The following is a 17,772-nucleotide window of genomic DNA, read 5'->3' as shown; positions in this document are numbered from 1 at the left end:
CATCTAAAGTATATCGAAAAACCAAAATCAATGAAATATAGTCGGGATTTTTGAAAAAAATTACATAGACATAAGTTCTTAAAAGTAATTTTTAGGCTTTTAAACTGGTAAAAAAATTTTTTTATGTAAGACAATGTCACAAGTTTCTAAAATTTCAGGACCGCCCTGAATATGGAGATGATTTAAACAAGTGTAGTTGGTTTTTATTTCATACCTTAAAATTATGAATGAGTTTTAATGTCTCTAAGATTATTAAAATCTAAGTACTAACTATACTGCTCACTTTTTAATAATACAACCTTTGATCTAATCATTCACAGCTGTCTCAAGCTGTTGGAACTTTCACTTTTGGTCTAATACACGGTCGTGGTCTCCCTTCAAACTAGGATTTGTTTACCTTAAAATTTAGTACCTCTGCTTTTTTTTTGTTACTACTACGTTACTTTATACCTCTAAACTATTACAAAAAAGTAATCCTCACAGAAGAGGCGAGCTTGTCTCCACTTCATGTAGCTTCTCTAATTCTCTTGGCTACGATTTACTGGACAGTAGACGACCCTCTAGAGGCATCCCCGACGAAGTCAAAGCTTATAGACACTATGTCAGTTATTTAGAGCATCTTTATCCCTAAAGTAGATTAAGGGTTTCTTATTTTATTATTATTTTTTTACTTTTTTTTTTATTTAAAAAAGAAATTAAAAATCGCATCATGAACTGCTACGTGTCTGCGAACAGTACAAAATACACACGTCTCTTATTTTGTCCATGTAACACACGGTTTTTTCAATAATCGTGGAGCTCTCCCCCCACATAAAAGACGTGCAGATATAGAATTTATAAATCATTAAACCAATAATACATAATATAAAATTTATGAATCATTAAACTAATAATACATGATTTTAATACATATTTTAAAATCATAAAACCAATAACATTAGATTTAGTTTGGATATTCAAATCCATTTAAATATAACAACCAATAACCGCTACGTGGGTGTCTTATCCGGTTGATTAACGTGAACCGATACTGTACTAAAATTCTAGATTAGAAAAATAAACAGGATTGGACCGTCTCTGTAAACGCAACCACTCCACCACCACTCTCGCTGCAGTCGATATACACTCCGTCATTAATACGACCGGTGGTTGCTCACGCGCGACAAGATTTAGGGGACTTTGGTCGGAGATATGTTATTGAGCTGTCCGACGGTGAAGCTGATTGTGTTCCAGCAACGGCGCACTTTCACCTCTTCTTTAGCAAAGCGTTTCAGCTTCAATGCACAATCACTCACAGAGTCTCAAGCTCAGGTTTTTTTTTTCTTATTCGCATATTCTTGGAGAATTTCAGACAAGGCTTTAGTTTTTTGTCTGAAACTCTTCTATTGGGAAACGTAAAACTAAGACGGAAAATCAAATTGTTGAGTTCTTGAAATTTTATAATCTGATTAATGTATGAATGATGTCATTATATTTTTAGGCTGCTTTGGATAAGGATTGCATTGACTTCTTACCTTGGTTAGAGCAAATTGCTGGAGCCAAGCTAACTAACACTCTTTCCATTGGTAAATCCCCCTATGGCAGGTCAGTGATATCTCTCTCTCGTTAGAATCTTTTGCGACTAGTTTGCTTATACAAGTTATGATCTTGGTGTAGTGGTTTGTTTATAATGCCAAATACACTAACCAGTTTTTAACATAATTTGACTTTTGAGCAGGGCCTTGTTTGCCTCAAAAGTAATCCATGCCGGGGACTGCATTCTTAAAGTCCCTTTTAATGCGGTATATTATGAAAATGAGTTTTTCTTCTTTTTGTGTGAGATCTAAAACGAGTTTCTGAAGATTAATACATTTTGATATTAGAGTTGTATGTTTTCAGCAAATAACTCCGGATGAGCTTCCAACTGATATTAGAGTTTCATTGACCGATAAAGTTGGAAACATAGGAAAGCTTGCTGCTCTTCTTATGATAGAGATAAACGCTGGTCAAGTAAGCTGTCATCAACATCTTTGGGTTGATGTAATCTTTAATATAAGTCTCCGTTTTTATGTGAGTTGTTTAATTTTTCTTTGACTTTGAGAGTTTATTATTGTTTTCTGAATCAGAACTCTCGATGGTTTCCTTATATCAGCCGACTTCCTCAGCTTTCAGATATGCACAGCACGGTGGGGTTTTCACTCTAGTCCTTATTTTGGTCAGAAGTTCTGAGTGTTGAAAATTTTCTCTTGGCCAATAGTAGAATACTTATAATAATGGTTTTTCTCTGTGCTCTTTAGATCTTTTGGGATGAAAACGAGTTTGGCATGATTCGTTGTAGCGCAGTTCACAAGGAAACTGTAAAACAAAAAGCTCGGATAGAAAAGGAATTCTCACTTGTATCACAAGTAAGTATGCTTCCTTTAGTGATGTTTGTTTCTGGTGGCAAATTCGATTTCCCCATGTTCTTATAGAGAAAGGGTCTGCTTTTGCACACCTCTATTTATATAACATTGTGGCTACTCCCTTATTTTGTCCCTCGATTAGTATATTATTAACTTACAATTTATGAAACCATTACAAGGGCACGCCCATATAGTGGTTAAACGAATGAAATATATCATGGTACTAGCAAATGTTATGGACATAATTAATTTCTGTTCATCATGTGTCTTAGCAATGCATCCACCGAGTACATAATATACATGTGTATTTATATTTGGTAGTGAATAAGGTACATTTGCATGTTTAAATTTTGTTTGTCTCTTCCTAATTAATAAGAGTTCTGAAATTATTTTTGGTTATTCTTAGGCATTCAAGGAACATCTTCCCAGTGCCATTGAACGCCCAGCTCTGGAAAATTTCATGTATGCATATACATTAGGTGAGAAAATTACTCTACATTTAATTATATTTGGCGCTATATCTGTCTCTGATTTTACTCAACCACTATATGTGTTAACACTGAGTCACTGGCATTCTTTTGTTTTGTTTTTGTTTTTACTTGATATGGATAACTTGTTGCTCTGGACAGTGGGATCACGTGCGTGGGAAACCTCGAGAGGCATATCACTGGTAGTGTCTTCAGTCATGATTCTGCGTTTCTTTTTGGTCTTGTCAAGGTGATCTGACCATTTAACAGATTCCGTTTGCGGATTTCATGAACCATGATGGACTTTCTGCATCAATCGTTTTGACTGATGAAGACAACCAACTATCTGAGGTTTACTTCCCATTTAATATTCTGACTTCTCTTCTTCCTGTGTCTGCCTACATCTACTTGCTATTCTCTGTCACCTCCATATCTCATTTGATTACATTAGGAGACTCTTTTAAGTTAAAATTTTGATCTTGTAAGATACATGCTTCTTGTACCTAGTGCATGATTTTGAAGTTTTCAAACTTTGCAGGTCACTGCAGATCGTGACTACAGTCCTGGTGACGAGGTATGATTATAATACAAAGCGATTTGCTTTTAATCACAGGCTTTGAGAGCTTACCAAACACATCTGTGTAGGTCCTCATTAGGTATGGAGAATTCTCAAATGCTACACTCATGTTGGATTTTGGATTTACCTTTCCTTACAACACTCATGACGAGGTTTGCTTTCTCTATTATGACTGTAACAACATTGATGTGTAGATGTTGAGTTGAAGATGGCTACTCACCAACCTTGAACTTGATAGTCATTTGATTGATTGACTAGGTTCAAATCCAAATGGATATACCAAATGATGACCCTCTCCGCAACATGAAGCTGGGACTTCTCCAGACCCACTACACAAGAAGTGTCAAAGATATCAATATCTTTCACTCTTCTTATGATACTTTCACAATCAAGTAGGTGTTAATGCTTGTTGCATATGTGATTAAGTGTAATCTAAGTCTAGTTTTGGTTCTCTCTCTATCTCAGGGAAGTGAAATCAGCTACAGGGAAAGGAATTCCTCAGTCACTCCGAGCATTTGCACGTCTTCTCTCTTGTACCTCTCCTCAAGGTGCTCAGATCAAAACTAGATACTCTCTTTTGAGGCTGATCTTGAAAGTATTAACAGTATATAATAATAATGATATTCTCAGAGCTAAATGATTTGTCAAAAGAAGCTGAGCAAAATGATGGCCGGCTAGCTCGGCTTCCCTTTAAAGACAGGAGCAGAGAGTTGGAGGCACATAAGATCATCTTGGCTCATATCAACAGTTTAATTGTGGATCATAGTGTTTGCATCAAGGTACTACAGAATTTCGACTCGATTAATTGCCACATAATGAACTGAAATATAGGTTTTGATAAAGGTTTATTTATTGGGTGCTTTTGCAGGAACTAGGAGCATCTAATTTCCGTTTTGAATCACAAAGGCTTACTGTTAGAAGGCAGATGGCAAGAGAGCTCATCTTTGGGGAGCTTCGTGTTCTGAGATCTGCAGCTGAATGGCTTATTCATTATTGCACAAACTTGTTTTCAGCACCTTAAACGAGCCCTATTACTTGTATAAGTAGTCGAGTTTACTTTCTTCCTTGGTCAGAATATGAAAAAGGAAAGGATGAACATGTATGTTGGATCTGGATGGTAACCACGTGTATGTTAAGATCATGAGAATGCAAACACAATCTATGATTCTGTTGCTTGACTTTGAGTTAAAGGAGCTATTAGTGAAACAATATCGATATACCAACCATATCTTCCGAGAGAGATACTAAACAACGAAGATCTTTCTGATCAGGCCTTGTTGGTTGTTGGATGAAAATAAAATTCGATGTGATCCTAAAAGTTATATTATATTTGTGTAACAAAAGGAGTAATGAGATTAGTCAAATCGTATATCACAGAAACTAAACAAAAATAAGGACTTGAACGAAGAATATAAACGAAGAATAAGAATCATATAAGCAACACGTTTAATACAACAGTGGGAAGAATAAAAAGATGAAGCAGATGTGATGTGAAGGGATTGAATGGTGGAGTCAGTGAGGCTCTCTAAAAGAGGCTGAAGTAACTTCACCACAATGCTACATGACATCATGTACAAAGATTGTTGAAGTCATACCCAAAGTTGAGACTGTTGTTGTAGTATCCAAAGTTAACTTGCTCCTCAGGTAAAGCAGTACTGACATTGTTGTTGCCAAAGCCAAAGTTGAAGCCTTGTCCCCCAAGCAAAGCCCTGTTGTCACTGAGATTGTTGTAATAGGTTTGCTGAAGGCTTGAGGAGACAGAGTGAGGCAATTGAGTAAAACTAGCGTTTTCATGGTTAAACAGAAAGATTGAATATTTACTCTGATGATTCAACAACTGATCAGTTGCTGCGGCAGAGTCGTAAACATCACCACGACTCATGTCTTGCTCGGTACTTGTTGCTGATTCACTCTGTTGTTGATGATCAGGAACAGAAGAATAATTGGGAAAGTTGTGGTTTTGTTCGGACATAATGCTCTGATCTTCACGAAGAAGTATGTCTTGTAATAGCGGTAACTTACCCACCAAGGAACCTTCGAGTTCTTGGACTTTCTGTGAGAATTTAATTGGAAATCTCTTCTTCTCGTCGTGCATCTTCTTGTTACAGAACTTAGAAAGATTGGTGCTCTTCTTTTGTTTCTCTTCGTGGGTGAGTTTGCTATATCTTTCGGCGATGACTTGGACTTGGGACTCATCTTCGGGCCAAGTTTTCACGAGGTTACCGAGACGATCGTAATGGATAACGCAAATTAGGTTATCGCAGAGAGTGGAGAGCTCGCCAGCTTTTCTCAGAATCGTCTCTTGTCTCATCAACAAACTGGTAGATGGTTTCTTGAATAGAGTTTGCTTTCTCACGGAAAATTTATTGACCTTCTTGTTATTTCTCGAAGAAGAAGAAGAAGGAGAAGAATCCATTGTTGTTGTTTGTTTACTGCCAAATATAGAGAGAAGACAAGTTTGAGTGACGAAGAGAGATCAGACAAGTGCGAGTGATTTTAGGGAAGGATTAGGGTTTATTTATAGATCATATAATTGGTAATTTCCATTTTTCATTTAATGTAGCCGTTGGGGATTATTAAACTTAGTGAAGATTCGTTTGAGATCAAATGGCCAAAGTGCCCCTTAAGCACCGATTTGAGATAACGTTGTGGAGGTCAGACTTGTATTAATGTTGTCTTTTTTTTACAATCGATATATTGTTTTTTTTTTTTGAATAACGTGATGTACAAAACAAAGAACTGTTTCTACAAAACGATGCAAAGTTTATTTGTAAATGCAATATTCACAGATTAGCATATGAAGAAAATTGAATACTGACATCCACTTTGGCTGTGAGCAATTCATAATGCAACCAAAGTGAGGATTTATGAGCAACTGGGGTTCATGATATGTATGCCTTAACTAAGTCCGTGTAGTTGCAGACAAGCCCTGTCCTCGGACATTTTACTTCACCTTTGTTCTTGTCCGCCATTTCCTTGAGAGCCTGCACTTACGTTACACCATCAATGCAAAAGCAAAAGTAAGTAACACCACATTTTAAAGTCTTTAAATGATTATCATAGATAACTTTCACTGCTCTAGATTACAACAACAGATTCCAAAACGAGAGAATCAGCAGAAAATCTGAGGTATAGTATCAAACCTTGGTGCTATAGACGTAGCCATTGGGAAACACACAAGGAACGTCTCCTAACTAGGGGTTACAAGAACCTTGTCTTAGAGGACTCGTGTCGCTCCCAGATGATGCAAAAAAACCCGATGTAGTCTTTCTTTTCTCTATCTCTTCCTCTCTGTGTCTCTCCCGATGATGAAGAAAATTGTATGCAGCCGACTGGAGCACAGTGAGGATCAGGCACTCATGTCGGAGAAAAAGAATATCAATAAGCCTCAAGATCCAAATCCGAGATTTGCTAGCCAAGGTTGCAGCGTGTTGCTCGATGTTAACGATGGAGACCGTCTCGTCTTCGCTCGTCTATCTAGTGGCGGATGAGTCTTCTTCTTCTTCCAGATTGATTCTCAATATTGATTGAATTTAGTTTTTGATTGATTTAAAATCGGGAATACAAATTACTCGTTAAAGCCATTGATCGGAGCTCCGTTTGGATCTCTGTTCCAAGTCGAAACCGGAGAAGATGGTTCTTTCCCCTCTCGCATTCTTCCCATCAAAAAAGGTTTTGTCTTTTTCTCAAAATCACATTAAAGAATCGTTTTTCTGTTTGTATATTTATAATGTTTGGTTATAGATTTGATTGAACTGATGTTTTGGTAATTCCAGAAAGTAGCAGCGTTAATGTTATAGACGATGCTAGAGATAATAGAGAACTTATTGACGATAATGAATCTCAAAACTTCACTGCTGAAAAGATTGAAGCTATGCGGACGTTTGAACAAGACTTAATTTCTCTGTGTGTTTATATATAGAAGAATCTGCTAACTTTTGTTAATGCGTAGAGAGGGTGCAAAAGGGGATGAGATTATTGAAGCACTGATCGCAAACAGCAAAACATTTGACAAGAAGTTTCAGTTGTCTTAGCTTAGGTAATGTCTTCACAGTTTACTTCTCTCTCTGCTTCTATTTGAATCCATTAGCATTTAATCTTGTTTTTGGTTTTTATAGAAAAAAATATCTGCCTAAGAAGCAGAAGAAGTATGTGCGAAAGGTGCTTCTAAGACGCCCTTTTGCTCGAAAGTTCGTATATTCTTATGTCTCCTTTTGTTTTCTACTTCTTTAGTTTCTCTTATTCTCGGATCTGTTTATGTTTTTGCCAGTATCTCGCATACTCGGATGTGCTTGTGGTGGATATGGTTGGTGGTCTTGTCACTGGTGCAGTGGCTGAACGTCTAGGAGGCACTGGTTATGTTTGCAATACATATAAGGGAGATTCTCTCTCTCTCTCTCAAATTAAAAACCATATGTAGTTGAACATTGTGTAGGCTCGTGCATTCATCTATAAACGAGCTCTCATCACCCAAAGTTGTACACCCTAAAGAAAACAATCAACAAGTATGTTAATAATCTTTTTTTAAGAACATTTAATTAATAAATTAGCATTGGAGCACAAAATCTAGGTATTTTTTAATTAAAATTCTTAACTACATTTAATTATTTAAATAATCATTAAGAGGCCCTAAAGAGGTCACACACAGAGAAAAATGGTTTTCCTCTCTCCTTCTTCATCTTTTCTCTCGCGACCACTGAAGAACAAAACGCCATGGCTGCTGCAGGGTTCAGGATAAAGCAAGCATTGATGGTAAAAACTTTCACAAACATTTTTCTTTCTTCATGTAGATATTGTAATTCTTATGGATTTGGTGTTGGTCAAAAGGCTGCCGGTAGGAAGCTCGCTCAAAGAGCAGCGGAATAGAGCGAGGAAACCTTGAAAACAGCCTTAGATGTCAGAAAGCAAGTGTATGATACAGCAAAAAACCATGTCAGTCAGCAAGGAGCTTCGTCTAGACGCCGTTCATCCACAGTTCCTTGTCAGCCTCCACTCGACTTTTTGATCTCTGAGAGATGTCATCCACAATATAAAAAAATATTCAGGTTCTTACCCTGGGACCTAGACAAGACTTTGTCGAGTTCGGATCTCTGAGAGATGTCATCGGTCCGTATGATTTTTAATATTAATTATTTGCATGTTTGGATCATCTTGTATATTAAGGCTTCGAATGGTGACGAACCGCTCCGCACCGCACCGTCGTGAATAGTAACAAAAATCTCTACATATACTTCTGTATCTATATATTTTTGTTACTATTACAACCGCACTGCACTTGTTCCGCACGTCACCATTCGGAGTCTAAATGATGTTGAATTATATTGTGGGTGCAGATGGGCAATTTCTTGCAGCAATTCCCAGGCAGTTCATGAGCTACATCCGCTACAAACACATCAATCCAATGGGAAGCTCCACAGATTTGAAGATACTTCCTCTTTTATGATTCTTGTATCAGAAAATTTGCTATCTTGTTTTTCTTTTTCTTTTTTTTTTGCAAAAAAGACAAGTATTTACCCTAGCATACATTAGAATAAGATAAAATTACTCTCAAAAACACTTTTTGACTTTGCAATATCACAATAAGATACATTCTACTTGAACACACATTTTGCTTGCTTAATGTCTATAGTACTCTTTTAACCAATATCTCCCTTGTTACTTTTTTGTGCTTTAGTTGTTTTTATTTTAATTTGGTGATTTAAATAAAACAGAAAAAGTCACTTTCCCAAATATATTCCAATTCACGAACACTAATTCCACCTTTTTTATTGCAATTCCTTATAATTTTCTCACCCTAATCCATTCGGTCCCCCACTCCATGAATCAGAATCATTTTCTTCTCTAAACTTGTCCGTTTTGGTGTCGTCGTCTCTGAACCACCGTCGAACAAAGCTCCATCGTGTCCAGCTCCTCCTCGATCGCCGGTGCGGATCCGCCGTGAGTGAGCTTGGGGAAGATGCGGTGGATTTTCAGAGCTTTAGATTCGTCGTGGGCGTTCTCGGGATAGCTTCTGTGGAGTTTCAGAGAGTGGATGAGCTTAGGATTTGCCGTAGGTGAGATTCTGAACCGCCGTGAGTGAGTTCAGGGAAGCTGCGGCGGAATTTCAGAGTGGATGAGCTCGTGATTTTCCGTGGATGAGCTTGGGATTCGACGTGGATGAGCTCGAGGTAGTTGCCTTGGATCTAAGTCTTTTATCTCTTCATGGAGGGCTTCTGTTGCAGAGAGAAAGCTCTAAAAGAAACAATGGTCAAGTTATCTATTTTACACATATGGTCCTCTCATTTTTGGATTTTTGCAATTTGACCCCAACATTCTTTAATTTACTTATAATCCTCTTGATTTCGTCCCAAACTTTTAATTATGTACTTTAATCCGTAATAATAATTTTCTTATCTACTCATATTCACATTTGCTATGTCCATTAGAAATTATTTAATAAAATAAAAATTTATAAAATATCAAAAAATATATATATGGATACAAATATATTTTGTCCACGGAAACTTGTCCACAAAAACATTATAACATTTTTGTGTCCACATAAATTGTGTCCACAAAAGCTTGTCAACAGAAAATGTGTCCATTGAATTGTGTCCACACAAAAAGCTTAATCCCTTTCTCTCTTTCAAAACGTGACAATACGTTCTCTAGATGGATTATCTTCAAACAAACAACACAAACCTTAGATATATTAAACTTCAAACACGAGCTTCGTCTACAATAACATGTTCACAAACGGTCATAGTTACACAACTATAATTGTAAAAGTTTATCCATAAGAACACGTCCACCACAAACTTGTTTATAAGAACACTTTCACGTGACTCTTGTCCACATCATATATATCCACTAGAAAACTGTCCACAATGTTAACACTCGTCCACAATTCGCATGTCCACATAACACTCGTCCACAAAGACGTATCCATAAAAAATGTTACAAAAACCTGTCTCCAATCCCTGCTCTAACTTCTTTACTTTATTCATGATTCAGAAAAGAGAGAGACATCAAGTATAAGAACATAGTTGTTGTCCTTCTATTGATAGAAAATTATAATTTGAGGATTGTGAAGCAGAAGTAGACAAATAAAATTTATTGGGGGTCTAAACTGCACAGCTAAAATTTTGGTGTTAATTTAAGAGAGCATTTCTGCAAAATAAAAGTTTCGGGCCCAATCGAAAGAAATCAAAAAGTGAAGGACCAGATCTGAAAATAATTAAAAATCCACCATTGTTGCTTGATCTCTTATGTGACGAGACAGAGACGGCGATGATGAGCACGATGAGGCTTGAATCCGAGTATGACACCGTCGGCAGAGCAATACGACGGAGATGGTCTGGTGGCCCGAGACAGACGCGACGAGCTGCGGCGGAGAAGAGAGAGCTCGAGACAGGTGAACGCGACAGAGGAGGATTGCGGTGGAGAATTGTTGGTCGGAGTACAGTGGCTGGAGGTTGTAATGGGAGAGAAGCCGCCAAGCTTGGTTGCCACGAGTTGCAGTCGAAGGTGAGAAGATCCACGGAGAAGATGAATCAAGTGAAGCTTGCGACAGAGACAGAAGGTATTCCGGTTTGGAAAAAAACATTAATAGCCCAACTATTTTCCTAACTTAGCTAACGAGAAGAAAGTAACTAGTTCTTTCTTTTGCTAACTACACGTGAAGTTAAAGGGCATAATGGTCAAAAAAGATTTTGGTTTCATGAATTGTGTGCTTCAAACACAATGTGTCATTTTATGAAAGGAAAAAGACAAATGTGTTTTTTAAGATAACTCAACTCAATAAACATATTTATTCCAGTTTATACTCTTTCTCATTTTATTTTTTTCCTCCTTTTCACCTACTTTATTCCCAATCACACTCTTAACAAACAATGTCATACAACTTTTTTTACCTTTAAAAGGATTACATGTAAGTTTTCCACTCTTGCATCCATATGAGTACTGCTCTTAGTTATATGAATGTTATATCCAAATAAATATTGCTTAGTTATGGTCTTAGCCACTTCTATAATTCTTGAAATTAAATTTATGGTCTGATCCGTCGCTGCTATGTAAGTCTTGAGGATATTCATCACAACATAGATTAATGAATCGAGCTCTAAAGTTTCGATACCATACTGATTACTGAATCTTTCAAATATTTATGGACAGAAGCGCGTAATGGCACATGCTAACTAGCACTTGTAATCGTAACCTAACTTTTGCCAGCTACCTCCTCTTTATTTCCTACACTTACCTGTGGCGATTGGGGATGCAAAACGACAGAGAGATTAACGGAATCCGTCATATATTACAGAAAAAGGGGTAATGAGATTAATCAAATCATATATTACAGAAAAAGGGGACTTGAATGAAGAATATATGTATACATACGAAGAATAAGAACATAAGCACAACGATTAATACGCAATGGAATAATAGGACGTGTTGTGATCAATAAGGGTATAAAAAATGTGGAGTCAGTGAGGGTCTGAAAGAGGCTGATACAACTTCACACCATCATGTACAAAGATTGTTGAAGCCTTGCGTATAGTTGAGATTGTTGTCATATCCACCAAACCCTTGTGTACCAAGAAGACTGTTGTAGTATCCAAAGTTAACTTGTTCCCCAGGTAAAGCATTGTTGTCATAGCCAAAGTTGAAGAAGCCTTGCGTAGTACTGAGATTGTTGTTATCGTTGAAGCCTTGTGCCCCAAGCAAAGCCCTATGGTCATTGAGATTGTTGTAATAGGAGGGAATCAAGGATTGCTCAAGGCTTGAGGAAATAGAGTGAGGCAATTGTGATAAAGTAGCGTTTTCATGGTTAAACATAAAGATTGAATATTTACTCTGATGATTGAAAGAACCGGTTGCAGTGGAGTTGTAAACATCACCACGACTCAGGTCTTGCTCGGTACTTGTTGAACCATTCCTGAGAAGATTCGTTGATGATTCAATCTGTTGTTGATGATCAGGAAGTGAAGAAGAAGATGAGTCCTTTGAGACGAAGCCAGAGGAAGAATGGAGAAAAGTGGTGTTTTGTTCCGACATAACGCGATGATCCTCACGAAGCATCATGTCTCGTAATAGCTGTAACTTACTCACCAAGGAACCTTCGAGTTCTTGGACTTTCTGTGAGAATTCAATTGGAGATCTCTTCTTCTCGTCGTGCATCTTCTTGTTCACGAACTTAGAAAGATTGGTGCTCTTCTTTTGCTTTTCTTCGTCGGTGAGTTGGCTATATCTTTCGGCCATGACTTGAACTTGGGACTCATCTTCGGGCCAAGTTCTGACGAGGTTACCGACACGATCATAATGGATAACGCAAATTTCGTTATCGCAGAGAGTGGAGAGCTCGCCAGCTTTTCTCAGAATCGTCTCTTGTCTCATCAACAAATTGGTCGATGATTTCTTGAATCTTTCTCACTGACAATTTGACCTTCTTGTTTCTCGAAGAAGAAGTAGAAGAAGTATCCATTGTTGTTGTTGTTGTTTGTTTACTGCCAAATACAGAGAAGAGAAGTTTGATTAACGAAGAGAGAAAGACAAGTGCAAGTGATTTGAGCGAAGGATTAGGGTTTATTTATAAATTTTGGTTATTTCCCTTTTTTCCAAGTATAATTGATCCCATAATTTCCTATTCTTAAAGTATTAAAACGATCAGATAGTTGATAATTTCCATTTTTCATTTAATGTAGCCGTTGGGGATTATAAAACTTAGTGAGAGATTCGTTTGAGATCAAATGGCCAAAGTGCCCCTTAAGCACCGAGTTGAGATAACGTTGTGGAGGTCAGACTTGTATTAATGTTGTCTTTTCCGTTGTCTTTCTTTTTTAACAATCGATATTTATTTTATTTTTGAATAACGTGATATACAAAACAAAGAACTGTTCCTACAAAACGATGCAAAGTTTATTTGTCAATGCAATATTCACAGATTAGCATATGAAGAAAATTGAATACTGACATCCACTTTGGTTGTGATCAATTCATAATGCAACCAAAGTGAGGATTTATGAGCAACTGGGTTCATGATATGTATGCCTTAACTAAGTCCGTGTAGTTGCAGACAAGCCCTGTTCTCGGACATTTTACTTCACCTCCGTTCTTGTCCGCCATTTCTTTGAGAGCCTGGAATTACATTACACCATCAATGCAAAGCAAAAATAAATAACCCACATTTAAAGTCTTTGAGCGATTATGATAAGACTAATGTAATCAGACGTTGTACAAAAGAATAGGATCAAACCTTGGTGCTATAGACGTAGCCATTGGGAAACACCAGTGGTGGGTTCTCTGTGTCCATTAGCTCCTTGGATATATAGCAAACAAGCTTTGAATGTTCTTGCTTGGAGTACGGTAGAGGCAAAGCTAGCTTCCGGAAGCTCTCTTGTGAGAGCGGGTCCTCCTTGGTACAACCTTCTTCAAAACCATATCTGGGTCATGTCAAGGTACAAAACTCAAACCACAATAAGAATCACGTTATGGTGTCATTATCAAATTTTACTTTTTTCCCTTTTTTATATTTCAGAGCAGAAAATAGACATTTAAAACATCAAATTAGATTAAGAGTTTGAAGGATACGGAGTTTTCAGGGCAGACAAGCCTGCTTGTAAGTAGATGTTCAATAACGGCTCCATTGTCATGCCATATAACTTGCAAAATTCTTGTTTAAACTGATCAACTAAAACATCCCACTGCCCTAGTTCAAATAGAACCTGAAAATAGCAAATATGTCAGTCAATTACCAGAAGCAACAATCAAGTTAGAGTCAACAAGAGTTGGAAGTAACGGAGACGAAAAAAATATATTAAAGGATCACAGAAGCAAGCTGGTGTGTAAAAAAACTAAAATCTCTAGCCAGGTTTTGGTCTATTTAAACGAAATCAATAGTTTAGTAACTCTATACAGAAAAATATACAGGATGAAGCGCCATTCATCATCGAAGAGCCAAAGAATGGGTTTTGAAACACGGTGTGAAAGGAGGAGAACTTGACCTTGTATTTTGTGCATTCGGTAGAACTTTTAAAAGCCAAAGTGGCCAGGACACGCTGCAATTCGTCCATATGGGTTGCTCCCCATGGTGTCAGATGCTTTCGAGCATAATGGATTGCTTGTTTGTAGCTGTCAGCTCGTACCAACTCGATGAACTCTTGCAACCTTAGTTGGAACTCGAATTTGCTCTGTCATGAAAAGAACCCCAAACATAATTAGCACTGACGACAACTTCTATTTTTGTTCATGATACCAAGAGAAAGTTAGAAAGCAATATATTGAAGTCAAAGGATTTGGTTCAACCGTGTTTTAGACAGAACCAAGAAACCAGGTGGAGTTCATAAACACAAGAAAGTAAAATCTTAACCATGAAAGTAGACAGAGAAAGAGCAACACACACCTTTGATTTCTTCAACCGTGTTTTATTATCAGCACACCATGCCAGTGCAGAAGCAACCTCCCTACGTTTAAGGGCGTCAATCACCTTCTTTGCTTCTCGAAATATGTCAATGTCGACAAGGTCCTGAAAACGATGAGACGTCTATTATTGGCATATTACAAGTGGCTACAAATCTCCATATAATGTTATATAACCAGTGACAAGAGAGAGAGAATGAGAGGGAGATACCAAAATATTGGTGCTTTCTGAAAGCTTTGAAGCAGTCTCGAAATAAGACATCCGCAGCATGTAGTCCACAAGAATCCGTTTTAGTTTCGTATTGTTCCATTCAGTAATATTTTCCGCATCTGCTGAATCCAAATGATCAATGCGAGCACGGCATCTCTGAGCCTGCAGATTCTCCACATTGCTCCCTTCTTCCAACTGCATGCCCATACAATATAAACCATGTTAGCTATACCGCCACTACAGAGGACAGAGAAACCACCCCAAAGAATGAAACTTTGAACAAAGATGCAAACGTTCCGAACCCCTAAAAGTTCAAAATTGGGTCCTCAAATCCTCTGAAATAACTACATAGCAAACCATCAAGATCTATAGTGGTAATCAACTAATCATCATTCTGTATAGTAACTAAATTGCCAAAGACAATGTAATCTTTTTGGTATATAACAAGATTGGCGAAAGCAACATCCAAGATCCAACGTGTTATTAATCCATATCACTTAATAAAGTTGGATTAACAGCTATTGATTAGATATGTATTGAATCAACCTTTCGTTTGAGGCCTTGCAGCCGAGAAACGAGGCTGGTGAGACGCGAAACGGTGACGTCTTCGGACCAATTGTTATCGGCCAAATCTCCGACGCTGGAGACAACGGAGGCGACCTCTTTCTCTAGATAGCGGTGATTGGTGCGGATCGTTTTCTTGTAATGCTCGAACGGAACGCGGAGGAGCTGGTGCTCGAGCTTGAGCGATTCCGTCAATTGACTCGATCTCGACGCCGGGACGGGAGGCGACGGAGTGAACGGAGGAGCGGATTCCGTCATCACGGCGTCGGTGTTTCCGTTGGTTACGGGATCATCGATTTCCATGGGCAACGAGAAGTTTGTTTAGATTATTGGAGCCTTGTTGTGGTGGTGATGGGAGAAGAAATAACTACTGGACTTTAAAACGTCGTCGTTGTATAGTGGCAGGTCTCCGTTATACGCGGGACATCAAACCGGCCGGTCTGATCCAGTCCGAACCGAGAGAGAGTGTTGGCTTTTTAGCGAGTGGATCCCGGTACAGAAGAAAAGAGTGAACAATTATGGACTAACGGTATTCTCGCGCGTGGCCGGATTCGTATGTTTTATCTTAAATTAAATTACAATTCATTTCATGGTTTTAATAAATAAAATATATTCAAAAATATAAAAATAAAAATATGTGGTAAGAAAATGATATCTATAGTGGTTAGCAACCATATTGTATTACTTTGTTTTGAAATTGATTAGTTCAAACTGGAATATCATAAAAGGTTGTGACTAATCGATTTGATAGAAGTAGAATAAAAAACTGATAGTCGTAACAAAATTAATTTAATTGAAATTTAAACATAAAGTACTTGATATTTTATTTAGAGAACATACTTATACTTGGAAGGGCCGGAATAATAAAGTTTTCAGTAATATGGATACTATGGTATATTTGGAAGGGCCGGAATAATAAAGTTTTCAGTAATATTGATATTGAACCGAGAGAGACGCTAAACTTAGCAGAATTGGAGTCAAGACTTTGGGCTGAGGCACAAAATATCAATAATCCAAGGGTCGTAAAATGGAGGATCATCAGTTTGCATGGATACTATGGTATATTTGGAAGGGCCGGAATAATAAAGTTTTCAGTAATATTGATATTGAACCGAGAGAGACGCTAAACTTAGCAGAATTGGAGTCAAGACTTTGGGCTGAGGCACAAAATATCAATAATCCAAGGGTCGTACCTGAAGTACAGCTTAGATTGCCCTTAGTGACCACAGGAAGATGGTGTTTCACGGATGGGTCTTGGAAAGATAAAGATGTTTTTTCAGGACAAGGTTGGCTCAGTACCCTTCCAGGGTTTGAGGGTTTGTTAGGGGCAAGGAATGTAAGGGCAAGTTTATCACCTCTTCATGCGGAGATAGAGGCATTGACTTGGGCAATGGAATGTATGAAAAACTTAAGACAATATCAGGTCACATTTGCAACGGATTGTTCTCAACTGGTGAAGATGGTTTCAGAACCAGAGGAATGGCCAGCATTTGGAAGTTACCTGGAGGATATCAAGCTTTTGAGAAGAAGCTTCATCAACTCAGAAATTGTTCATGTTTCGAGGACGGACAATAAAATGGCGGATCGTTTGGCACGCAGTGCTCGGATACAACCGTCGTTCGTCATACACATGGATGCAGAGTTGCCACTATGGTTTACGGAGTCTATATGAGTCTGTAAATGTTCTTGCTGTCAAAAAAAAAAAAAAAAAAAGAGAACATACTTATACTGTTAATTTGGGAAAACCAAAAATCGTTTTAAACATAACTAAAACGCCACACGGCAGGCTCCTCGTACATTACATCAACAAGTGTCAACTCAATAAGAGACCAGTACTCATATGGATGCAAGAGTGGAAAACTTACATGTAATCCTTTTAAAGGTAAAAAAGTTGTATGATTGTCGGTTAAGAGTGTGATTGGGAATAAAGTAGGTGAAAAGGAGGAAAAAAATAAAATGAGAAAGAGTATAAACTGGTATTAGTGATTATCTTTTTGGGTGCACTAATTTTGCAAGATAGCATTAATTAAGTGCTATTAATTAATATAAACCAAAATCAGAAATTGATTTTTATAGCAGTTATGAAAACAATACTATCATAATGTGCTATCAATGCCTATTTTTCTTGTAGTGAATCTATATACATCATTCTCCAATTCTGCGAAGTCACAGTCTTGCAAA

General features: G+C 37.6%; 3 protein-coding genes, 1 long non-coding RNA gene and 1 pseudogene across 6 annotated transcripts; 2 read left to right on the top strand and 3 right to left on the bottom strand.

The window, feature by feature from the left end:
* Positions 1-999: 999 nt before the first annotated feature.
* LOC106433978 (actin-histidine N-methyltransferase) lies at positions 1,000-4,634 on the top strand. Of its 2 annotated transcripts, none has more exons than XM_013874821.3 (15): positions 1,000-1,311; positions 1,481-1,584; positions 1,718-1,781; positions 1,879-1,989; positions 2,106-2,165; positions 2,277-2,384; positions 2,788-2,860; positions 3,011-3,051; positions 3,119-3,199; positions 3,387-3,422; positions 3,494-3,577; positions 3,684-3,817; positions 3,891-3,973; positions 4,056-4,204; positions 4,294-4,634. In XM_013874821.3, the coding sequence occupies exons 1-15, from the start codon at positions 1,192-1,194 to the stop codon at positions 4,444-4,446; spliced, it is 1,401 nt and encodes a 466-aa protein (XP_013730275.1). In that variant the 5' UTR covers positions 1,000-1,191; the 3' UTR covers positions 4,447-4,634. The 2 variants fall into 2 exon arrangements, with proteins under 2 accessions (XP_013730275.1, XP_048620608.1); XM_048764651.1 differs by having other exon boundaries at positions 1,174-1,311; positions 1,863-1,989.
* A 358-nt stretch (positions 4,635-4,992) lies between these two features.
* On the bottom strand, positions 4,993-5,736 carry LOC106434000 (agamous-like MADS-box protein AGL93). Its single transcript, XM_022708762.1, has one exon. It carries the CDS (start codon positions 5,734-5,736, stop codon positions 4,993-4,995), a length of 744 nt encoding a protein of 247 aa, XP_022564483.1.
* Positions 5,737-6,297: 561 nt separating this feature from the next.
* LOC106434008 (protein MAEA homolog) lies at positions 6,298-15,970 on the bottom strand. 2 transcript variants are annotated; one of them, XM_048764652.1, is made up of 7 exons: positions 15,574-15,964; positions 15,028-15,222; positions 14,800-14,922; positions 14,402-14,587; positions 13,989-14,122; positions 13,654-13,840; positions 6,298-6,409 (listed from the first exon to the last, which is right to left on the bottom strand). In XM_048764652.1, the coding sequence occupies exons 1-7, from the start codon at positions 15,892-15,894 to the stop codon at positions 6,308-6,310; spliced, it is 1,248 nt and encodes a 415-aa protein (XP_048620609.1). In that variant the 5' UTR covers positions 15,895-15,964; the 3' UTR covers positions 6,298-6,307. The 2 variants fall into 2 exon arrangements, with proteins under 2 accessions (XP_048620609.1, XP_013730300.1); XM_013874846.3 differs by lacking the exon at positions 6,298-6,409 and adding an exon at positions 13,234-13,535 and having other exon boundaries at positions 15,574-15,970.
* LOC125591134 lies at positions 6,598-7,932 on the top strand. The gene is made up of 3 exons (XR_007327120.1): positions 6,598-7,464; positions 7,544-7,586; positions 7,696-7,932. It is a non-coding gene; the product is annotated as an uncharacterized LOC125591134 (long non-coding RNA).
* Positions 9,084-12,882, bottom strand: LOC106433982 (annotated as a pseudogene).
* Positions 15,971-17,772: the final 1,802 nt, after the last annotated feature.

This window comes from Brassica napus, chromosome C8 (assembly GCF_020379485.1).
Source record: "Brassica napus cultivar Da-Ae chromosome C8, Da-Ae, whole genome shotgun sequence".
NCBI classification, from domain to species: domain Eukaryota; kingdom Viridiplantae; phylum Streptophyta; class Magnoliopsida; order Brassicales; family Brassicaceae; genus Brassica; species Brassica napus.
This window is presented reverse-complemented; position numbering and strand designations above follow the sequence as displayed.